The sequence below is a fragment of the Lepisosteus oculatus genome, chromosome 4 (genome assembly GCF_040954835.1).
Source record: "Lepisosteus oculatus isolate fLepOcu1 chromosome 4, fLepOcu1.hap2, whole genome shotgun sequence".
Classification (NCBI taxonomy): Eukaryota; Metazoa; Chordata; class Actinopteri; order Semionotiformes; family Lepisosteidae; genus Lepisosteus; species Lepisosteus oculatus.
Window position 1 is genome coordinate 51,216,720 of NC_090699.1, and position 25,682 is coordinate 51,242,401.

General features: G+C 36.3%; 1 protein-coding gene across 2 annotated transcripts; it reads left to right on the forward strand.

The window, feature by feature from the left end:
• Positions 1-8,575: 8,575 nt before the first annotated feature.
• ppp4r2b (protein phosphatase 4, regulatory subunit 2b) lies at positions 8,576-25,247 on the forward strand. 2 transcript variants are annotated; one of them, XM_006630603.3, is made up of 9 exons: positions 8,576-8,725; positions 9,255-9,336; positions 17,833-18,003; positions 18,896-18,989; positions 20,383-20,420; positions 20,626-20,700; positions 21,015-21,155; positions 22,274-22,533; positions 23,489-25,247. In XM_006630603.3, the coding sequence occupies exons 1-9, from the start codon at positions 8,692-8,694 to the stop codon at positions 23,848-23,850; spliced, it is 1,257 nt and encodes a 418-aa protein (XP_006630666.2). In that variant the 5' UTR covers positions 8,576-8,691; the 3' UTR covers positions 23,851-25,247. The 2 variants fall into 2 exon arrangements, with proteins under 2 accessions (XP_006630666.2, XP_015202769.2); XM_015347283.2 differs by lacking the exons at positions 8,576-8,725; positions 9,255-9,336; positions 17,833-18,003 and adding an exon at positions 18,010-18,163.
• The last annotated feature ends 435 nt before the right edge of the window (positions 25,248-25,682 follow it).

A 25,682-nucleotide genomic window follows, 5' to 3' on the forward strand; every position in this document is an offset into this window, starting at 1 on the left:
AGCTGGATGGGTCTCTGATTTCCAAATATCTATGAGCAGTCTTCTTGAGAATGAAAAGATAGTGCAGCGATAGAATATCAACTACAGAATATACTGTATGTGTCCTATTTGTAAAACAAATATAAATTTTACACTTTTCAGCACTTTTTAAGTTTGTAAAAAATGGATATGTTTTACACTTTTTCACAATACGAAAATGACAGAGGATAGCACTGCCATCTGTGGACTCTGGAGGTAATTATGGAGGTAATTTTAAGAAATAGAATATTTAACCTTAGCTCTTAAATATTTAGTAGTGCATTTCACCCTTATAGTAAATTGTAAAGCTGATTTTCATCTCCTGCCCAATTCAAAGGACATTAGAGTCTGAGTGTGGGGTGTTTTATTTTTTTTTACAAACTTAATATTGATATCAAACCATATATCAATATTAAGTTGGAATCAAACCATCAAGCACACGTTGCGAGATTAGAGTTTGGTGCACGATGGCTCCAAATCATGGTGATGAAGGGTACATTGAACAACTTACAGGAATATAACTTCTGAAGATCAATTGGCATATGTACTATATAGCTTCTGGAGGTAAGGTACTGATTTTGGCCTAAGATGGATCCCTGTCAAAAAGCAGTGGTGATAATAGCGTACAGATTGAGATATTTCATGATCCTCAGGCATCTTAAAACACTTTCTTAAATAATAATAATAATTCCTTTCGCTAATATAGTGCTTTTCTGGACACTCCACTCATAGCACTTTACAGGTAATGGGGACTCCCCTCCACCACCACCAATGTGGTCCACCTGGATGATGTGATGGAAACCATAGTGCATCAGAACGCTACCAACATCAGCTATCAGTGGGGAAGAGAATAGAGTGATGAAGCCAATTCATAGATGGGGATTATTAGAAGGCCATGATTGGTAAGGGCCAATGGGAAATTTGTCCAGGACACTGGGATTACACCCCTACTCTTTTCGAGAAACACCATGGGATTTTCACTGACCACAGACAGTCAGGACCTCGGTTTATGTCTTATCTGAAGGATGGCACCTTTTTACAGTATAGTGTATAGCGGCCCCTGCTGCCCCCACTAACAGCTCTTCCAGCAGTAACCATAGTTTTTCCCAGGAAGTCTCCCATCCAGGTACTGACCAGGCTCACACCTGCTTTGCAGCAGTGGGTTGCCAGTTCTGAGTTGCAGGGTGATATAGCTGCTGGCATAAGAAGAGCATGGAGTCAGGTTGGAATAAATACAGACTGGATTTGGAGTTTGGGGTAGTGTTGAGTTTTGGGAGAAATTCCATTTCCAGCTGGGGCTGGAGTTCTATAACCTGCTGAGTCTGAAGTAGTACTGGGTCTGGTGCAATCTCTCTTGACAGCGAGAGTGAGAGCTAGAATCATGGTATCATGTGAAAGGATAATGAGAAAGTGTGGAGAACTGAGATTCTTATACAAAGAGTGAGCAAAAGTGGGCAAATTTACAGTTTGACCTCCTGCCAAACTTTAATTTAAAACTCCATATGACACTTTCAAGCTATTTTTTTCACAAAAATGTAATGGAATCTATCAGAAACCCAATTTCTTTGTTCTTTAAATGTGATAAAATGCATCCTCATGAAGACTTCTCCAAAGTGTTTCTAAACTGGGTAATGTTAAACTAAAACTGAAAACGTTACGAAGTATAAAATTTGCACGACGTTTAAAAACTAGGATTTTTTTTTTTAGCATACATGATTAAAAAATAATGCCGAAAGCTATCCTAAGCAAGACTTGCATTAAAAAGCTTCAAATTAAAACCTTTCCTCCCCAAGGCTGCTGTGATTGATGCTTTCCTGGTTATATCACAATTTCTCATTCACAGCTGTTGGAAACTGAAGTTCTGCTGCCCAAGTGTCATTAAATGTTGTCAAAAGCCAGCAGGCATTTTCAAAAATAGTATTATTGCTAGAGACAAAATTAAAAAAATTTGAGTCTTTATTTTTTTATTAATCTGACATCAGCGTAAGTGTCCACAATCTCCAAATGCAAAAACTATTTCAACATGCAATGAAAAGACACAATGCAATTAATTTTTTTAAAGGGTTTCTCTGTACTTTGTACCTTCACCTTTTTCAGCAATGCAGTCCTCTTTCCTATACATTATAACCTGCTTTGGATTCATTTTAATACTGGTTGGTATGTAATGCTGAAGAAATGAGGCCTTGAAAACCAAGATCTTCGTTCATTTAGGAATCTTGCAGGAAGAATGTATCCAAAACAGTTCTTTTTCTCCTTCATAAGTATGTTTAGGGAAGTTCAGTACTCAGTGTAAGCTATTATCAGGTTTTGGCCAATACCTGCAAATATCAATTAAATTACTGTTAGGTGAAATATACATATCATGCATTCTCATCTATTTCAAAGACTTGCTGTTTGTATAAAACAGCTGATGATATAGTCAAGGATCTAAAGGAATAGAACATACAACAATTTCAGTATAATCTGAAAATGTGAATACAAATATTCTACAACTAACACACAGTTCTTTAGTAAATGCTGAGATAGAGCTACTGTATAATATTTATGGTATTTTTTCCCTACATCCATGTTTCAGCTGCTTCTTCCAATTCCAGGTCGCGGGGGAGCCGGAGCCTATCCTGGTAAGCAATGGGTGCAAGACAGTATACACCTTGGATGGGATGCCAGTCCATTCCAGGAAGACAGACTTGTACACACTCACGACAGGGCCAGTTTTCCCCAAAACAACTTTACCTACCATTATGTTTTTGGACTGTGGGAGGAAACCAGAGCACCTGGAGAAAACCCATGTGAACGCACAACATAATTGTATGCAGATAGCAAATAGCACCCCACAATGCAGAACTGAACCCAGGGCCCCAGCGCTGTGAGGCAGCAATGCTAACTACTGCGCCGTTGTGCTGCCCTTGTTCTAATTTTTAAAAATGGGAAAAGTTGAAATCTTTTTTTTAAAAAGAAAGACATTTTTATTTACATTCTTACAGGTTTTTCCAATCCTACCAAAAGACAAAAAATGCACCTATGGTTTATAGCTACCACAGCGTTTCAAGAATGTGCATTCTCATTCTGCCAGTTTTGCTTATGTTAAAACATTTTTTTTATGAAATCTCTGAAATAAATACGCATATAAAAGCATAATAAATCCTCTTTTATCTATTTTTCAAATACTTAAAAATGTATAGCTGTTTTCCTGTGTCTTTCAATATGTCTTTGAGGATGTCTCTGTGAAGTGCAGTTTTGCAAAGTCTGTTACCAGAATTATCTTTAGTAACAAAAGTGAGCACTCAATCTCTTCTAAAAGTTCTGTAAATATTTGTTTAAAACATTAAATCTATACTCATTTTGACAAACTGATTATCTCCATACATTATTACATTTCCAGTTTGGCTCTATGCTTATTTATATTTATGAAAGCTGAACAGTTCCCTTTGGAGATTATGAAGCTGTTTGGTTGATACCCTGTATGTTTATGCTATTGAAATTGATTAACTATATGTTATTAAACTCTGATTTTGTTTAAAAAACAAATGTTGTTACTGTATAGATGTAAATGTGTAAGGTATACCTGGACTATCTTTACATAACTTTGCCTTTTAGGACTCAAACGTTTAAATGGGAATGCTAATTTTATATTTCAGGGTTAGAAAGAATCACTGATGAGTGCATTTAAAAAACACAATAAAAGTAAAATGTACACAGTAACGTGTAAAACCTCCAATTTACATTATGAAATAGAGGAAATTTCCAGGTACTGTATGTGCAGTGCCATATTCTGCAATTCAAAACATTAAGTGAAGTGAAGCGGCCCTATTGCATTGTGAACAACCAGGTTTGTGAATATTGTACACCTCTTTTAATACAATAGAAATATTGCTCTTGACTTCAAGATGGTTTTGCTGATAAATGGAAAATAGGTATTAACTCTGCACGCAAATCTTATTGGAAACGTGAGACCAGGAGTTTGAGAAAACTTACAGTACTTTCACAAAGTTCACAATTTTATGCTTAATGCAAAATTTATATTTTTTTTTCTCTGTCGTTAATGAATTTATTTTGTTACGGAGATTTAATAACCACTTGAAAAATTGGGACTGCAGTTCCCCTTTAAATGAAGTAATAATCTGTCATAAATGGACATAAAAATAGCTTTTGAAGACATAAAATGACTGCACAATGATGATTGTACCAGAATGAAACATTGCATTATGTGGTCTGCTTCCTTCTTGTCTTGTTATAAATGAAATGTATTCAACTTTTGAAAAAAGTATAGTACAGTGACTTATTTCTCAGTCTAGCACGGAGTTACAGATGTTAAAGAACATAAATGAAAAATCAGTGGTCCACAGTCCTTACAGATTTACATGGGTCATGTGGTTTAAAAAGAAAAGCAAAAAAACCCTTCTTCATTCCTTTTTATTCATTGTAATATTTCATTTGCAAGGTGCGTTCTGTGTTTTTATTGTAAGGCTTTCAGAGATGTGAAAGTACTGTTGGCTTTTCCTTGTTTGTGTGCCATCCCTCAACAGCAGAGTGCACAGAACTGGCAGCTGGCACACAACCAGGAAACATACCAAGAGATCAGTTCTGCTTTGTGGTCACACACAGTTACTTATGAGGCCTTGTTAAACATGTCATCCATTCATTCAGCTATTAATTTTTTCACAAGGACATACTGTGTCGCTATGTTTTATTTGCAATACAAATTCTTATACGTTTAGCAAGCCATTCACATATGGATGTATGGACAAGATATACCAAAACATCTGTGTCTTGTACAGAACCCAGTTTCCTGACGTGTGTGTCTGGAACAGGATGCCTAGCCATATTGTTAAAACTGTCTCTATCAGCTGTTTCAAGAAATGCTTGGATGAGATCTTGCGGTCAATTAACAACTACTAACCAAGTGAGCAAGAGGGCCAGCTGGCCTTCCCTCTCCTCTCACCAATCTGGTGGTCCCTGTGTTTCAATGTCACGGAGGTTGGCTCTGGAAAAATCCTTAGTATAATCCTTAAAGTGGTCCAAAAGAAGTATTGCTCAAAAATCTGTGCCTGTTTTAGGTTGAATATTTCAGTTTGAACAGGCAGTATCAGTGAATGTGAATGAAGTATTGGTCCTCATCTAAACACATTTCAGGAGTATTTCTGTATGCAAGTTCTACTAAACTTTGCATACTATTTGTCTTTTAGACTTCCATTCATCTGTCCAGTTTTTAACTGTTTCTTCCAGTTCAGGATTGCGAGGGAAGCTGAACCCTATCACGGCAAGGAATGGGCACAAGGCAGAGTACACCCTGGACAGGACATCAGTCCATTGCACGGTAGAAAGAAGCACACAAATTTTCAGGGCCAATTTTCCCAGAAGCTGAATGATCTACCAGTATGTTTTTGGACTGTGGGAGGAAACCGGAGCACCTGGAGGAAACCCATGCAACTCTGGGGGAGCAAACTCCACACAGATAGCAACCCAGGAATTGAACCCACAACCCCGGCGCTGTGCCACTCTGCTTCCCTTTGATACTTTTATTTTCCAAAATAAAGCAAATTTTAGTGGATTGCAGATAAAACTATTATAGGCAGGTAATTTCCATATCCAAGCCACATTAATTTATCTGGCCAAAACTTAGCAGACTAGAAAGCAGGATCCCCCTGGGGTGTGAGATTACCCCAGCAATGATGGTGTCCACTTATACAGTGGGGTGGTGCAATTAGGGGTAAAGTACCTCACTCAATTTAAAACAGTAGTGAGACCCACAATCCAGACATTTGCCTGATACACTACTGCTCCCTAATATTATCATAGAAGTTTATTTTGTGACTTGGGAAGGGTTTAATCCACTTCTTCCAGGAGGCTCTGATTTTGTATAATAAAAGGTATTTTGGAGTATTTATATTAAATTAAGAACTGTAAGTGTTGTTTATTTTTTCAGCAACTTTAATTTTCTTTTACCTCAATATTTTGTGTTAGTTGCAAGAATTTAAAAAAATTGCAAAGTACTGAGCACTGTTGCTTTTTTCAGTGGATGGAAATCATCTTTTTGTATATCAGTATCAGAATTTAGTTTATTGTCCACACAGAGTGGGATTTTTCTATTGACCTCACTGAGACAACAAATGCAGAAAACATAAAACATCTAATGCACTGGAGTTGTATACAATAAATCCCACATAAACAACAATACAATAAAAAACATATAAGATTCAAATTTGTCCATACATATAAATATACTGTAAATACTGTGCTCTGAAGGAGCTCATACATCAGAGTTTAAAAGAGTAATGACACTCTGAGCAAATGAGTTCTTAAAAATGTGTTTTTGTAGCCTTCAGGATTCTAAACTGTTGACCAGATGGTAGTTTTTCAAACCAAGAGTGTAGTGGGTGTGAGGCATCATTTACTTTTCCTGCAAACACTCTTTGTATACAAGTGGTTCATCTGGTTCCATTTCTGAACAATACTTTTGCTGCTCATATTTATAATCCTTCAGTGCCTAGCTGTACACCTGGTACCAAGAATCCCATACCAAGTAGAGATGTTAAAAGAGAGCACATTCCCTCCCAGACTTGTATAGACTATCTTTGGATGTGCTTGCTTTCATCAAAGCTCCTCAACCTTCTCAAGAGAAATAATCTCTGCATGGGTTTTTTTTAAAAAAACCATGCTCTGTGTTGTCTAAGAATTTTAGTTTGTTATCAGTGTACTGTATGTACCCAGATACTTAAAAGGAAGAATGTCCACAAGCTGACAATTTATATTTATAGGCTGAAGTGTGGCTGGCTCAAATCTGCCTAATTACAAATTGGTGTAGCACTAATTCTTTTGTTTTGCTGACATTTATTTCCAAAGTGCTTGACTGGCTCCACTTAATAAGAGTTAATACTTTGTCAAAGTAAATGGTACTGAAGAGAAATATGAAACATACTTCTCATCCCCACCTACAAGTAACACAGAAACAAACAAAAAAAACATTTGAAATACAGGCTTTTTCTGTTGGCTTTACATCTAAAATATTTTAAATATTAATATCATAATGTATTTTATTGGGATTTTTGCCACAGATTTACACAAAATACACTATAATGTCAAAGTGAATACAAAGTTCTCTCCTAACCCTCCTACATTAACTAGAAATATACAACATAAAATATCCGATTATTACATTCTGTCTATTGACATCAAATTTAAGACAGGGTATAGTCCTATAACTCATTGACTGCTGAAACACTAGCAACATACAGAACACAATGCAATAAAAATGGCCCACTCTGCTTGTAGTTGTCAATGGTTAACCTAAGTCACTGACTGAAAAATTTCAACTCAGCAATAATTCATGTGGGGAGGTGAATGAACAGCTGTTCAAGAGAACAGCAAATAGATGCTACTTTACAGTAGCATGCTTACTATCAATGTATGGTACAGTAGACGGGGCTTGACTGCAATAGTTTCTAGGTAAGTATCACCAAAAGTGAAAATTCATAAAGACAAATCATCTGAAAAACTGTGAGTCAGTCGAGTTGGTAGTGCTATGAGCCTTCTAAAAATGTATTACAATGATGGGATTAGTTTATACAGCAGAAAAGCAAAATGTCCATGGTAGCTTAAAGTACAGCAGTGCCTCCTGTGTGAAATTAAAAAATAGATAAAGCACTTAATGGCACAAAAGTAGTAAGTAGAAAAGAGGTGCACAATTATAAAAGCCTCCCTTAAACTACAATAAGCATGTGCAGGGGTGCCCCTAGCAGTCTTCCTTGGGGGTGCAGCAAAGTCTTCAGTTCTACATACTATAGATGCACCTCATCCTATCTTGTACATGTTCACATAAAGTAACCTTATCAAGCCCACGTCTCAGTATTGCACACTTCTCAAATGATACACATTTAGCAATATTAATATTGCAATTACAATGTAGCCTTTTGGAAACAGTAATAAGCCTCCTACATTTGATGCAGTACAATTAAGGTAGTACTAAATGCAGTAATGCTGTAGTGTAAATAACTGCAGGCTTACAGAACTGTCACTCTGTTGTAACTCTACAACACTACTTCAATACTGCAGTTTCTATTTTTTTTATTGTACAGTGACTTGTTTTATAGACATAGCTTATTAAAAGCAATTACATTGAAAATGGCACTAGTGAATACATATTTAGAAAATATTTAGAAAAATATCTATTCAGAAAAAAACGAATTAAAATTATTTTCTCTTGAAATTTAATGATTCAAGAAGTTGTTCTGTTAAAGATTTTCGTGCTGCACGTTGTCTTGGATAATGTCTTCCAAATACAACAACGACAGTATAGTAATAGAAAATCTTTAAGCAAAAAGGCTACCTTAAAGCTATTGACTACACGGCTGCAAAAGAAGAACCTAGCAAACTTCAGAGAAGTCGCAATCCCCTGAGAAGCAGTTATTGATGGGTCTCTCCGCGACTGGCTGGAACCAGCTGCCCGGGTTTAATGGTGTTTCCAGTAGTACAGTAGTGAAACGAGGTAGGATGAGCGCCGCCTGGCAGTTCGCACATGCTCAGTGTGTGTGCAGGCAGGCAGTGACGACACGGGCGCCATATTGAAGTGCTGATTTTTTGTCTCGGACGCTGCTTGCCAGCTTTCTGTTTCCTGTTGGATTCAGGAGGAGAAAGAGACGGAGTGAAGAGCTTCAAACATTTCACGCCACAATCATGGAAATCGACACACTTCTGGAGGCCCTGAAAGGTTGTGAAACGTAGACGTTACTGTCTTTTTCGTTCCGGCATTCGAAAAAGTGTGAATAGAAGTGGTCGGAACGGGATTAGGATTGAAGAGTAGTAAGGTGTTGAATGTGGCTGTTGTTGTGTGTGCAATTTTAGAATAAATTTAACTAAGGGCTATTTGGATACCTTATTATACACTTTAAAACAATAGTCTTCTCTCAGGGAAGTGTTTTGAATCGTTTTGGTGTAGTCTAGTTGTGTTATAATGTGCACTTTTAACCCCAAGCCGGTAACCAACGTTTGTAGCTGTTGTAAAACTACATGCTCAAATTCAAACATTTTAACTTTAATCGTGTGTTTTTCTTCATGTTGCGCCGGGAAAGTTTGAGAATTTCCTGCAGACAGCTGATCCTGATGTGGAGTTTTATTTTGCTAGTTCCTGTCAGTGGCTGTAACTTTCCTTGCAGCATACGGTTAACAGACACCTAGGCTGTGTGGGACCCAACTGATGTGGCTCTTACTTTTCCCCCTTTATCTGTCTTTATGTGTAGATTTTGAGAAGAAAGGCAAGAAGGATGTGTGTCCGACGCTGGACCAGTTTCTATGTCATGTCGCAAAGACTGGGGAGACCATGTAAGTATATTTACTGACGAACCGCACGCAAGAGGCCTAATGTGTCTCAGGAGTAGAGTAACAGACATGGTAACGACTGTCTCCCCAACGGGGATCGAGAGAACTGCAGTTTGGATATACATGTCTCATGTCTGTAGTAACCTAGACTACTGCTGGCTTACTTTGTATCCGAAATATCTGATCAAATTAGTCTTTGAAGAGGACAGCCTGCTGAGAACACCGCTATATACTTCTAAAGGGATCAGGGGAACCTCTGGTTTTAAACACCTGTTAGCAAAACAGGACCGTATAAAAGCAGATGTGTAGTTATGTGAGCAGTTAGAAATTAAACAATATATGGCACAATAGTCGTTTAATTTTGTATCTGATCCGTAGTAGGTGGGAGAAATGCTGATTCAAGTGTAGTTTTGTTACAGTCTTTGGATAAAGATATTGATCAGTGCCCTTCGATTTAAGTTTCCGTGCTTCATTTAGATGGAGGAATCCTAGCATTGTTTAATTTCTCACCTGAAGGAGAGAATATTTTATTGCTTGCAGTGATGTATTGCAATATGTAGAATATATGAAAATATGTGTTGGAAACAAGTTTTTAATGCACGTCTTAATGCAGTCTTTATTTAGAGCACTTTCCAAGTGAAAAACAACTCCTTACACTCTGCAATATTACACATTGCACCAAGCTGACCTTTTTTGTATTTTATGGTAGTGTTTTGGTTTAAGTCACGGTGTTGCACTGACTGTGACCTTTGCATTGTGTGTGCACTTTTGTTCCTCTTATTTCATTGATGCCCCTCCTTCCTAGATTTGAACAAATATATAGGACATTTTTTGCTCTTTCATCAAGAAGCTAGTATGGCTAATACACTTGATATTGTGCTTAACAAGGGATTTAAATATACATTTTCCCTTAAAACACCCCTTAATCTATCATCATGCCCAAAGTGTTTTCTTAATTCCTGAAATTGAAATTGGAAGTGAAAATAAACTTGGCTTTACAAAACTGGAATTTTAGATTTTCTATATTTTTTTTGGCCCGTTTACGAAGCTGAGGTGGATCGGTGATCTGTTCAGTGTTATTTAACAATCTGGTTGTAAACTTTACAACAGCTGAACTGGGGCATATGAGCTGTCACTTTAGACATTTTAATTGGGTCAAATTTGAAATTTGTTTATTAATCGGTGAAATAAGTTTCTGCAAAATATTTAAGCAGATTGTAGTGCTGTTACTAAGTCACTGATGATTTACACTAAGCCATGTCCATGTGTAATTATTAAACAACTGTAAGTAAAGGGAAATAAATATAAATTTTGTGTTGGTGACCCTGGTTTATTTGTTATGTAAGGCATAGTGAATTTTATGATTAAGATTGCAAAAGTAGCATATTGTGTTTTCTGAATACTTTTGAATAAAATTCAAAACCAGGCCTTAGATTGCTGTTAATTGCATCTCAACTAATTCGTGTGAATATTTAAAGCATTTTAGATGCTTCTCGTTATCTACATTTGTAAATTATGCCTTATTAAATAGTTAAAACTAGTTTAGTATGCTGTAGTTCTTTAAAGTAGACTTAAGTCACACTTAAGCAAATTAACTCAAGATTTATATTAACTTATTATTGTACCTTTGATCAAGTTTTCAGACCATTTTAGTCCTCATATTAGGATGAATGCGTTATAGTGAACAAAACTAGTGTAATGCCTTTTTTTAAATTAAACTGTATAGGCCTAATTATAGGCCTTTCAGTTAGGTTGATATAAGTAGCAGCGTAGCAGTAAAGTGAGCTGCTTACATAGTGGACTGTAGATGTATATCCATATAGGTAAAACAATATAATAAGCAGAAATCTGGCAGTCCTTTTTAAAGAAATGCAAATGGCAGTTTTTGTTAGACATTGACCGTTTTGTTTTGCAAGTCTTTGTGGAGAGTTAATTATATAGCACACTTTACACATGTTATTTTGTTTGCAATTATACATTCCTTAATATATAATTCCATGTGTTTTGATGATTTTCAAGATTTCACTCTTATAAAAATCTTGTTCATAAACAAGAAGTTTGTCTCAGAATGAATAGCAAGTCAAAATACACAGAACTGTCCTGGATTTTATTGTCTAATACAACGATGTTTGGTTCATCCAAGTGTGTTGCAAAAAACATTTTCTGACTGTACAGATGTAAAAAAAAATACACTAGGATTATTCTGAGGATTACATTGCATGTAATTGGAAGGTCCTGCCTTTGGTTTAGAATGCAGGCCATCTTGATAAATGTTCATAGTGGAAACAGAATGTTCTAAACGCTATGATTTTTGCACTTGTAATGTTTAGAACAATTTTCAGCTTGTGTTTATAGAACTTTTTATCTGAGACCGAGGCTTTCAGCCCAACACTTTTTGACACAAATGGAGAACAGAATGGTTTTCCACCAAAAATACTGTAACAGTACTGTTCATGGGTCAAAAACAGGTATTTGCATGTGATGAAAATGTAGTTAAAACTACAATGCATGCTTCCAGTATCTCTTTATTCCTGTCATTCCCTAATCAAATTTTTCACGTTAACATGCCAATTTAAAGATCAAAGAAAATTAATATTGTGTTTTAAAAATTACTAACTAGGCAGATATCTGTGATCATCTCTGAAATCAAATGTAGGTGATGAAACCCATGTGGTCAAGGGATTCTGTAAGTGTGGCAGTTGTGAATGTAACCTTAAGGGGATCCAAAATTCAAGAAAAGCAATATTGTTAATATTTTAATATTTTCAATATTAAAAAAAATAGAACTAGTCTTTTTTGTCTAGTGTCTTTTTCAACCTTTTTTCAGATCCACAGATTTGGTTCTCGTTAGCAGTTGTTTTTTTCGTGTTGTAGTGATAATGTACAAAATATTGTACTCCACCAGGCTGAAACAGTGATAAACAATATGAAACCACTATTGCATATTATTCTTGAACTGTTAATGTGTACAAGATTTTTTTCCCCATGTAGAAATATTTTCAATATGTTCACCATTTGCTTAGAGAACTTGAGCATCTTATTTTTAGGATCTGGTGTTTTTCCAAGAATTATGCAATACCTATTGTGTCTCTGAATATCCCTCTTTTTCAGTCTGAAATTGTTCATGGCTTATTTTTCTTTTGGGTTGTATTCATAAATCTTTATCGTATACATTTACCACTTATTTAGAAATATAAGAACAGACCTAATATTACAACATATAAGTAAAACATTTAAATCTAGTTATATAAGTTTTCATTTTTTTACCTTTTTTTGGGGGGGGGGGGAGTTTTATGAATATAGTCCATCTGTCTTTTAAGGTATTATCTCACGAAAAGTCACACAGAACTGGTTAAAGGAAATGACAGCCTAGATAAACTAACCAAAGCGTCTTCTGTAATGATCTTAATTGTTTAGACTTTTTAACATAGCCCATGCAGAAATTGCTCTTCAGACTTACTGTTACAATGGTACCTTCAAGAATGTCTTCTTTGAATGCCCTGCTATATGTTTTAAGTATTTCAGTCCCATACAAAAAAGCATTTGAAGTGTTTCAGCTTAGATTTGTATCAATTTAACTTTGAAATGTTTTTGAAAGGGTGGCGCAGTGGTTTGCATTGCTATCTGGCAGCACTGGGTCCCTGGCTTCATTTCCTGACTTGGGGTGCTATGTGTGTGTGTGGAATTAGTATGTTCTCCCTTTGTTTTCGTGAGTTTCCATGTGCTCTGGTTTCCTCCCACAGTCCAGAGACATAATGGTAGGGTAATTGGCTTTTTTTTTAAATTTGGCTCTGGAGTGAGTGTGTTTGTGTCTTTTTGTATGCCCAGCAATGTTCTGGCATCCCATTCCATGTGTATCCCACACTTATTACTTTCAGGATAGACTCTGGCTCCCCTGAATTAGATGAAACCGTTAGGAAGGTTAGACGGATGTTTTTGGTAGGTTGTGTAGAAGTGTAGAACAACCTTATTGTCTGAGGATTTGCCATTAATACTATACCGCATCATTTGTTTTCCCCATTCAGTTGTTCTTGCAGAACTAGAGAACATGGCCTGGGCAAGCTTGGTATCTTACCTAAAGTTTGACTAGTAGAATAATTTCAGCTTCGAACACGTAACATCAGATGCAGGTACATTTAATGGTTTTTCAACGATGTCTCTGCATTCTATTATTCATAAACTAGGAAGGATCAGAAGGGGTGGGGGTTTTTGTTTACAGCCACAGATACAATAAACACAGTTACTATGGCACTGTGTGGGATATTTATTTCTAAGCACTGAAACTCAATTATTTGAATGTGAGTGTTTTATGTTAGGAAAGATTCTTAAAAACTGAAATATGTTGTTCTAACATAAAACACTGTCACATTCAAAACAAAATTTCAATGTAGGATTTGTAATTCAGTAAAATGAGAGAATTGGTCAAGAGTCTGAATACCTTTGCAAGGTACTGTATCTAGAACGCTAATTACCCTGTTGCTTAAACATACTGTGCTATATTTGTTGGCTTTAGGTTGTTTGAATTTATTTTGTTTCCTTTGTCTGAACACTGGCACTTGTGTATCCCCTTAAGCATAAGGAAATATAAAAAAATATATTTTCATTTTAAGACATTAATGACATTCAATTAATGAAGAAAGAAGTTTATAAATTCTATAAGGTTTTTGCATCTGTGGTGGATTTATTCAAAATTCATGAATTCCTTACTAACCTGTTTTGCAAATCAGTGCTTTGTGATGTTTGAACAAGTATGTTCTCCACACTGATTAGTTTAAATGCTGTGGCATACCTGACCAGAGGAAAGAAAAGTAACTTGGGATTGTTCTTTGTAATGAAATTTAAGATGTCGCTTGTCTATAGTACAGATAGTATAATCAAAGCTCACAGTTCAAGGGTTTTCCTTTTGCTTTTTTAAATATTTGTTTGTAACTAAATTTAATTTGCATGTTACATTTTTAAGATCAAAGTGCATCAACTTACCAAAGTGAAAGCTTTTTTGTTTTACCAAACCATACTAGTTGGCAGCATATGCAGTGCTGTGGCATTATTATTCCAGTTCTGGACATTGCACTTCACTGTGTTATTTGGGTTGACTTTACTGACATCTATTCATTTATATCCTTTAGCTATATGTTCATATTTAATTTTCTTTACCGATCTCAATGGCTGATAAGCTATTGTGGACAATGCCAATATTAAGCACAAGACTAGAGCATGCATGATTTTGTTTCACTGACAAAGTAAAATAAGGTCTAAATGTTAGTGCACTTCAGTTTTGGCATTCAGTATTATTTATCATTTTCGTAAATTAAAATAAAAGCAAATATGTACAATTAACTTTGAATTGGCTTATGGGGAAATGTTTGTATTAGCATAATGCATTATATTATATAACATTCATTTAAATGGTATGTTTGAAACATGAAAAACAGAAGACCTTTTTGCAATTCATACACCCTGTAAGATACAATTCAAGAGCTGAATTACAGAAGTAAATTTTTGTGGTAGTTTTTCTAAGAATGCATATACTTTTAAGTAGATGATGCAGATTAGTCATTGCTCCTACCCGTGTTAAGTAGTTATTGAGTTACAACTGGTGAGTGGAAGCAGGAAAAGTGCTAGAATCACTTGCAGTATTTGCAAACCTTCATGCAGATTCAGCATATGGAGCTGGAATGAGCTAGAAGACATGTTTGTCAAACTTGGTATTTGCTTCTTCCACTTTCTTCCCAAAAAGGAACATAACTGCACTCTCAGTTTTAATGTTCTTTGCAAAAGATAATTCAGCTGTCAAGTCTACATCAGATCAAGTAGCTGACAGAAAAACTAAATTACTTTTTGCAACATATCAATTGCAATTCCCATCTCAAATATTTCCATTTCCATTATTAATAATTGCTTCCCAAATCATTTAATTGCATATTAAATATGTCAACACCAAATCCATGGAATATTCCAAAAAGTGTTTTATTAAAGCAACATTCTATATCAATAGACCCACCTTAATTTTGCATCTTAATTTATTGTAGTTTGACTGTCTCATTTTGCTGGAAAAATACCTGAGTTTTTTTCGGCCTGCGGAGCACAGTAATTTGAGTCATTATGGATCATTTGAGCAAAATTTTCTGGCACAGTCCTCACACATTTCTGGATGGCATAGGATGACCTCATACTGTCTTAACACAAGACTAATTGTTGAATTACTAAATATAACAATAGATGTAATGAAAGTTTGATATCCCTATAATTAGCTGAAAAGCAACATATTCAGTTGTCTCAATTATTTAATTTCCAAACTTTTTGACTGATCCTACAAAACTACTTTTGTATTCATGAATGTTTCATTACTTTTAAATCTAAATCACTCAAAACTTAAAAGATTTCAAAAGGGACTCTTCTGTGTATGTTTCTTGAGACAAAACCATGTTTTCCCATACCCTGTTATTTCTGTTGTCCCTAATTTAATGGAGAAGACCCAGCATTATCTGAATAATAGGGAAAGAGGGGGTTCATGTTGAAATTAGCCGTGCATGCATTCTCTGTGCTGGTTTGGTTATAAGTGGAGACAATGGTTTCCATAGGTAAAAAGCGTGCAAGTGAGACAATCGCACCTAAAAAATGCATGTGGTGTTGGCTTACGCCTTGTCTGATTACATGTTTAGAGCACAGTGTTAGGCTGGTGTAATGAAGCTGTGAAGTATAAATGTGATGTGCTGGTGTTGTATTGGTCCTGTCTGAGCTATTTAACCTTCATTGGTCTATATCCATAGAAAATATCGAATAGGGTCAAATATCGTAACCTTATGGGAACAAATATTGAGGTATACATTTAAACTAGTTACTTACAGATCCCCACGACTGAACGTTGGTGCCAATGTAGCACTATTCATATTCACATTTTTGCATGCCCCAAAGCTTCCATACCACAAGCTCATTTGCGTTTTCACACGATATGTGGTTTTCCGTTTGAATAGGGGTGGGGTTTACGGCACTCATCGCTTGTTGGAGGTTTGCTGTCCTTCTCTGTTTTTTCACCCATAGTACTGTTTTTTTTTCCCCTTTTGTTGTGTGAACATTGCCAATTCACATGGCAGTAACTGAAAAGTTTAATCTAAGTGCCAAGTTCAGAAATCCAAAAGGCTGCTTTTTCTCAGAGGTGTACATTTTTGACTACTAGAAATGTATTGGATTCTCTAACTTAAAAAAAAAATAACTTCATGGATCTGTTTCATAAAATGCTCGGCTACATAACTTTCTACATCTTTTCTACGTGTTTGACTTCTGTGTTCAGCAACGTTGTTTAAGCTATCCTGAAGATTTTCTTGCAAATCTGTGAGCAGAGGTATTTGTGACACTTAACGTAAAATGTATTTTTCCCTCTAAGTGGTTAGTAAAGGTTTTAGTCACTAATGTGCACTGTCCATGAAAAGCAGCTGGCAATCATCATTTGGATGATTTCTCAAAAAATCAGTTTTAGTATCTTTCATGTGCAGTGGTGTCTCCCATAAACTCTTCCTATTTTGGTGGCTTTTTAAAAATAACTATTCAAAGACTTGGATCACTTGCCAAAATAAGCTCCTGTTTCTGTAGCAAGTGTTCTACCTGTGTAGATAGCCCAAGATGAATAAGAGCTTGCTATAGCTAATGGTTTGTTTCCTTTTTGAGAGATAGTTGCAACTGGTTTTGAGAGTACAAAGTGTATTTTTTTTAGCCACTGGTGAGGGAAATAATGATTAGTCATATCTGCTGCCTGTATTCTATATGTGCCATTTTTGTGATTCTCTTGGAAGGGTGGCTTACTCTGATGACTGCTTTTATCATCAGATACTTGAAAATATTTCCACACTGTGCTCTGTTTGGAGTCCTGTTTACAGTAGGTTCCTCCTATTGCACACTGCACCATGGTAAGCACACCAGGCAGAAAATTAAATTATATATGCAAGGATAAAATGAAACAGTGTTATAATTGAACAACATTTATCAACTGTGTAGTTTTTCCTTGCCTTGACTTCATGCTATTATTAGTATTATTATATCAGTACATCCCATAGCAGTTATATGTAATTCTGATTAAGAAATGTTGACAGTGGTATGAATGAAAGAAAGTTGTATGATTCAAGTGTTTCTTAAATGATTCTCATTCTCTGATGACCTTATAGGAACCATATAAAGATACGACTGGAACAGTTGAAAGCCTTGCTCAGGTTTCAGAAGTGAATGCAAAAATAACCATTAATGGAAGTTTATATAATAATGTATTAATACCTGATGAAGGCTCAGCGTTGTGTTTTTTCTCTCTTCTTTTTTTCAGCATGGAATAAACCTATTACTTGTTCCTTTGCAGCCTGCACATGCTGACGTAGCTACCCACCTGATGTATTAATATATGTTGAATTATTTTTCATTATATTTAAGTTGTGTTGGGTTTGACATTTGTATAGATCAAAATAATGCTTAGTGCATCATCCCACAAGTATGTACTTATGCTCTCCACTTTAGGATTCAGTGGTCACAGTTCAAGAGCTATTTCCTCTTTAAACTGGAGAAAGTGATGGATGATTTCAGAGCTTCAGCCCCTGAACAGCGAGGACCTGCTAACCCCAATGTAGAGTACATTCCCTTCGAGGAAATGAAGGAAAGGATACTCAAAATAGTCAACGGATACAATGGGTAAGTAATTGTGGCACTTAGTAGTCCTCATTTGGTCTCTGCAAGTTTTTTTTGTCTTCCAGAAATATATCACAAACCCTGGATAAGCTCTTGTATGTGATTTGCCTTGTCTAAAGATGTTGTATCATGAAGCAATACTGCCATCTAGTGTAATTAAAAGGTATGCCATGAGATTTATCAATTTAAAATGTAACTTGTATCCATAGAGCTCTGTTTATAATAATAATAATAATTGCTTACACTTATATAGCGCTTTTCTGGACACTCCACTCAAAGCGCTTTACAGGTAATGGGGACTCCCCTCCACCACCACCAATGTGCAGCATCCACCTGGATGATGCGACAGCAGCCATAGTGCGCCAGAACGCTCACCACACATCAGCTATCAGTGGGGAGGAGAGCAGAGTAATGTAGCCAATTCATAGAGGGGGATTATTAGGAGGCCATGATTAGTAAGGGCCAATTGGAAATTTGGCCAGGACACCGGGGTTACACCCCTACTCTTTTCGAGAAGCGCCCTGGGATTTTTAATGACCACAGAGAGTCAGGACCTCGGTTTTACGTCTCATCCGAAGGACGGCGCCTGTTTACAGTATAGTGTCCCCGTCACTATACTGGGGCATTAGGACCCACATGGACTGCAGGGTGAGCGCCCCCCACTGGCCCCACTAACACCTCTTCCAGCAGCAACCTTAGTTTTTCCCAGGAGGTCTCCCATCCAGGTACTGACCAGGCTCACACCTGCTTAGCTTCAGTGGGTTGCCAGTTGTGAGTTGCAGGGTGATATGGCAGCTGTTTGTACATTTCCACCTCCCTAAACAGGGGCTTATGTTCCTTTTTTATAAAGAGGTGCAATTACTAAAAAATATTTGTATTCCTTTTGTGTTTTAAGGATTCCCTTTACTATTCAGCGCTTATGCGAGTTACTGACTGAACCCAAGAGGAATTACACTGGCACAGATAAGTTTCTCCGTGGTGTGGAAAAGGTAATTATCATTGCCCTTACTTCAGAAGCATTTCAGTCATTTTTAGAAATATGATTTGTAGAAATCTGTAGAAAAATGTTTTTTCCTTTTATTTATACTATCACAACCTATTCAAGAAAAACTACTTCGGCAATAAACAAAACAAGAAAAGGACCTGATCAGATATGATCTAGTAATATTTCAGCATGAGACGTACCAGCGTATTAGTGCACCATGACTTCAGAAGGACCTATGTAGAGAAGAAATTGAAGCTATTGTACTTAATATATACTTTTCTTGCTCTTTAAGCACTTCAATAAATTGAAAAAAAGTAATAAAAATATTACCAGTATTAATTCACTCATCTAATAGAAAAATGTGGAGGTGAACCATAGTCTTTGGCCTCTGTCACTACTTCTAGTTAAACCTTTTTTCTAACAGTCTTTTTTGCTTTGGATCCATTGTGTTTGCACGCAACAAAAAATGTCAACATGGAATAATACAAAAGATGCAACTTTCCTAGCTGTGGCTTAGGGCTACCAGCAAATCTTTTTTTCAAGAGAAAACTAAATTTGTTTCATGCAGTATCAGTTTATATTTACAGACTTTGTACATTATTTCAAGTCCTATATATTCACCGTGTCCAAAAAATGTCTACCTCATACCGTTTGAGACTGATTTTAAAAGTTTCATTGAGTATTACTGGTATTTATAATTTATATCACAAACCATTTGGTGTATAAAACAGTGATTTTAGGACCATTTTCAAGGGGGGGATACTGTGATTTAAAAACGAGCAAACAGGGAACTTTACCTGCAGTTTAAGGATCTTATTCAGAAAAAATATTAGTTCCTATATCTTAAACTACACATAGCTGTAGGCTCCTGAACAGGTCAACTAGTAAAAGCGTTTCTCCGAGTGCAAGTTGAGGTCTGAAGTTTAGGGCTTTTGGGTTGAGCCTGGTTTTATCTCAGTCACCAGCTGACTGGGTTTCTCTAAACAGAAGTGCATGATTGGCTGAGCTCTGCCAAGGGAAGAATAAGGATTAGTCTGCCAGGATCTCTGCTCTCTCGGACCTGTGCTACCTCCTGGGTAGTTGTAAGTGAGGAACACACCTCTCCTCCTGTCAGCTCTGAACCTCCTTCATGAAGCTGTGCTGTGTTAAAAGATAAAAGCTTGAAGCTGGCCAATGTTAAATGTTGCACTTCCTCCTTCTCCTCTGAGTGTGGTGGCAGGGTTCAGGGCCATGATAGATGTACCACTGACAATTTCAGATTGGGTGAGTTTCTAGCAAAAATAATTTAGCAATTCTAAATAAAAAATATATCTATATCTGGGACACGAATATTGCTTGGATTAGTTGTTTAGAAAATTAAATATTTACAAGTGTTTTGTTCTGTTCTTTACTTTTAGAATGTCATGGTTGTCAGCTGTGTATATCCAACTTCAGAGTAAGTAAACCAGACAATATGTAAAGAAACCTTTGCAGTGGATTTTGAAATTCAGTTTTTTTTGTAACAGAGTTTTATGTCGACTTTAACTCCCATTAAACTGTTAATTGAGGTGTTTGGGGGAATTCATTATTCCAAGTTAATAAAAAATGTACTCATCTGTACATTGAGGATAAATTCAATTAATAACTTTTCTTTGCTATAGGAAAAATGGATCCAGTAGCTTGAGCAGGATGAATGGTGTCATGTTTCCTGGTAATTCATCTGGTTATTCAGACAGGTAAGATTGTAATAGGATATACTGTAGCTCTACAATATTTTGTAAATGGATATCAAGCTGTTTGTAAGTATATTTTGTTTATAAAACAAGTTTTTAATTAGTGTGGCTTATAGAGTAGAACTATAGTTTTTTTTTTAGAATATGGTAGTTTGATTAGCTAACAATCTAATTGTTGTAGGATGGTGAAAAAAGTTTTCAGTATACTATAGTAGTACATTCATGTAAGCTAGTTTTAAGTGTATGAATATAAATTAGTTGTGTGAAAGTTTGGACTGCATACACTAGTAGTTTTACATTTTCCTTTTTGGTTTAAGGAATGTAAATGGACCTGGAACACCAAGGCCGATGAACAGACCAAAGCTCTCTTTATCAAGTTCTTTAGCAACAAATGGTTTACCTGACAGTACGGAAAACAAAGAGCCTACAGCAGAGCAGGCAGATGGCAAGCCTCACAGGTATTTGTTTAGATTTCTTTCAATGGCATTTCTATGTTTAAATATCTGAGCAGTAGAAACCAATGAGATGTATGGTGCTTCTGTGATGTGGCAATATTTTGCATGCCAGACTCTCAGAATAGCTTCAAAGAAACTACAGGCATCTCCAGTATAATTCAGCGCCTTTACAGCTGGGATAGGCATGGGTTGACTTGTCTTGACAGGGTATCATGGAGAAATCTTCATTGTGGCTTCTTGCTCTCTGAATAGAAGATTGATTTGTTATTGGTGCCCCCACCCCACCCCCTAGCTATCTTAGTTTACATACTAGTACAGTAATCTGTCTTCTTATTGCAACTAATCCTGAGCAAAACATTTGTCCTCAACAGTTAATTTGATTCGTCAAAGATGTAGGCTACCCTTGATGCTGCCTGAGGAAGAGCATTGTGCTTGAAATGCATTGCTAATTGTTATTGTCTGTATGCGTCAAGCCATCATTGTTCTTTTTGCTATTGAGGTACTGTTTATTTAACACTTGTTGAGGCAATGAGTCTTTTCTGCACTTTCAAAATTAAGTGGCAAGTAATGAAGGTACAAAGTATCTGGCTGTAACCCGATGATTCTGCTCCGAAGAAACCATCTTTTTCTGCCTTATTAATCTCTCTCTCAAGGGTCCCAAACCCTCATGCAAAAAAAATTGATAGCATACTATATGTATCAATGCTCTCTTTTATTCGTTTTATGTACCAAAAACACATGAACAGAATTGCAAGTCTCCACAACAGTTTCATCAGTCTAGACTTGATGCAAGTGCCTGAGATTTTCAGACAAAAGCAGGAGGTTGATATTTGGTATGAGACTTGAGAGCTATGTTATTATGTACCATTGCATAATAAAAGTGGCTGCAGGCTGACAATTGATCTTTGGGGTATTAGTATTAAAACAGTATTCCAGTATGGATTCTTGTCTACATTCTGTTTGGCGCTCAATCATTTGTTAGCCAGGGCAGTGCCAATTAGCTGCCAAGTGGCCCAACTAGCCTGTATAAAGCTGCGGGAAACCTTGGCCTTTGTAAATATGTGGTATTGTAAAAGAAGTGCTCTAACAGTACTTGGATATGATCTTTCTTTTCTTTTAAGCGAGTCACCATCATCAGAGGGAGAAAACACTCTGGGTAGTCCTGTGAAGAACAAGTATCTTGAGGAGGAGGAGGACCCGATGGAGGCAGAGGGTCACGAAGTGAAGAGACTCAAGTTTGACCAGGAGGAAGAGGCGCTGCGGCCAGCTGCTGCTGAGAGCACTGCGGAAATGCCAGAGGAGGCCGAGTCGTCTTCAGAAGCGCAGGAAGGAGAGAAGGAAAGCAGCAGGGATGCTGAGCTTCAGTCTTCTGAAGAACAAGGTACTGTTGCGTTAAGAAAATTCAAAGTAAATTTGGCGCCTATTGCTGTTCATTGAAAAATATTTTTCAACAGCCGAAATAGCTTTGCTCCCATTTTTGATTCTGATTTAAATTATATGTGCTGCTGGAAGTAACTTTAAGTGCCTAACAAACCTCCAGTAAATCAATATGCGATTTATGTTGTTGTTTGTCCTATAAGTACTATACGTTCCTTAAATGCGTGTTGCTGTGGAAACACTGTTCTCTTCCATTGTCAGGCTTTACTTGTTTTTCAGGATTTAGAAATATTGCATGCTCGCCTGGTATTAAGTTCTTGCAATTGTTTTCATTGTGCTGAGAAAACTCTTCAAAACAAGGCAAATAAAGATAAAAGCACTTAGTTTTAAGCATTATATTTGAAAAGTTTCAATATTTCTCATTTTATAAATTCTTGTGAAGACGTTTAGTAAGTTTGTTCATTTTCTTACATCTGCAGCAAATCACGTGTTTGTATGTACATGTACAGTTCTCAACTTCTGCTTTTGGAAATGTACTTGAAACTCAGGACAATTGTGAAGTAAATTTGCTAGTGAAGCAACTTAAAGGTGAAATACAAACTGTCTAAATTGCTACCATGATGAGAACGTTAATGAAAATGTTATGTGATGTAATGTGAAGTTTGCAGATACAAATGTATCTTGCTGTTAAAGTATAATTAAGGATAGCCTAAATACTGAAATGTGGAAACACTTAATAAAGGTACACTGTAGAAACTGAGTGAAAATAAGAACAAAAATAAAGTTTATGGCATAGAAAAGCCTGAGCTAGATTGCTTTTGGCAGTAGGTGTGACCCAAACCACAACTGTTGGTACAGCCTTCCTTCATGATAAGTGCTATATAATAGCTTGCCAGTTTACTAATTTACCTCAGGTGAGCATTACATTTTCAAATGAGTCTTGTTTTCTACATTTTTAGAGCCTTCAAGTACACAGACTGAAACCCCAGCAGGGGAAAGCACTGTAGAGAATGCTGAAAAGGAGACGTTATCTGCCACAGAGGATACCTCGGAGGAAAATAATCAAATGGACCAGTCAGACCAGCCGTCTCCACTAGATAAGGATTTGAGCCGTGAAGATAGGGAACCTAGTGAGAATATTGACCCTGTCAGTAGCAGTAGCAGCAGCAGCAGCAGTAGCAGCAACAGTGAAGAAAGCAGTGAAAGTGGTGAGCCAGAGACGGCTTCTTCCAGCAAATCTCCTGAAACTCCATCGGAGAATGCAATGGAGAATAGTACTGAAGCTACAGAAACTGCAGAAGAACCTATGGAACAAGACTAACTGCAGGAATGTTTATGGTGCAGTATTTTCCACGAGGCTCTGATTTTACACTGTAAAAAAAATTATGTAATAAAACGGACCTTTAGTTTCCCAGGAAAAAACTGGTTCTCCAACACGTCTCAAAAGGAGTAAACCCTGAAAGAGTTGCTCATCTTTAGAACTGTGAATGCCAGCTCCTTCAGGCCAGACTGACCGCTGACTTTTTAGTTTGGTCAAATCAGTGGTTTGTGTATAGATTTTTATTTGGAATTAAAAGTTTTTAAACTGGAAGGTTATAATTTTGACTTTTTTGAGCTCATTACATTTAGTCATACGGTCTTGTCTGTTTATTTTTTTCTCAGTTTTGCAGGTTTTTCAAACTTGGGTCATTGTTTCAACATTTACCAAATGTAGGTTTCCCCTTGGATTTCAGATTCATTTCTCATTTGTGAAATACTTAAAAAGAGTTTGAGTGGTGCATTTCACATCATGTTCCGATGTATTTTTTTCTGTGTGCTAGTTAAGGAGTTCTTTTGTATGACAAACAAGCCAAGGTTCCAGGTATATCTCAGTCTCACGAAGGTCTGGCCGATACAGTCCCCTGGACATTTTAACCTGTGAAAGGCCAGGATGGGGAGAAAAAAAAACATTCCAGGAACACTTGTCAATCTGGACACTGTTTTGTATTATAATTGGAGGTGCCCATATCAGTAAGTTTCAAATAACATGAGGAGAGCAGTTTTGTCCTTACAAGTTTGAAGCTTGGCTGATTTTAAAAGGTGTTCGACTGAAGCTTTGGTTGTAGAGTGAATGCTTTTTTCCTAGCTGACATTTGCATCCATTAGAGGGTCTACAAACTAGTTTTCCACATTGTGAGTATGTCCACTGTAGGTTCCTTTCAGAGTTTTGTTTTTGTTAAGGTCGTTATTGCAAAGACACTGCTAACTATTGGAAGAGCAATCTAACTTTACCTTGTATAAGAGTCTAATACAAGAAATATAATTTTAGGGTGCATTGAACCACCATAATTTATATAAAACTTTTCAACGGAATGAACTATTTTTTGAACATACTACTTTGACAGCCAGTGGTTGTTGAATATCTGAAAACCAGCTCAAAGCACAAGAACTGCTTATAGTCCAAATATTTTCAACATACAGCCACATTGAATACCAAGTCATTTCGCATACAGATCTCCATTACAATGACTGGCTGCCAAATTTGTACCTGTTTCTGCAACTGTACTTTTTTGATATTTAGAATTTTTAAATTTCTGTAAAGTAGATTTTGTAGATTGTAATAAGTGTTCACTGCCTTTGTGAAACAGTATATAATTGTATGATTTCTGTGTAAACTGAATGCTTGGGCTTTCAATACAGTATTCATATAAAGCAATAAATGTTAATGTTATAAATGTGGGTATGCTTTATTTGTATCAGTTACAGACTTTTATTTTACTTGAACTTTTGGCAGCAATAAAAGCTTTTGAATATTTAAGCTTCTCTGTCTACTAGTAAGTTATAAGTATACCTGATTAAAGACTTTTTCATAGTACTGAATAACTTAATAGTAATTAAGTTATCAGATCTATTTAAATGAAAGTATGATTAGAAGACAATTTACAACTTGGAGTAGCTATTTCCTATATTCATACTGCCAAATTGTTTGGAAGACCACTAAACACAATTTCGTATAGTTTTCAGATGCCACCATAGCATCAAATGCATTTGAAATGTTTAGCATACATTCTGTACATACTGTAAGTGGTTTATAGTCTTCATTTAACACCTAAGGTGTGGATGTCTCAGCCAAATGCTGTTCATAATTTTTTTGGATTAAGTTGCACAGAGATT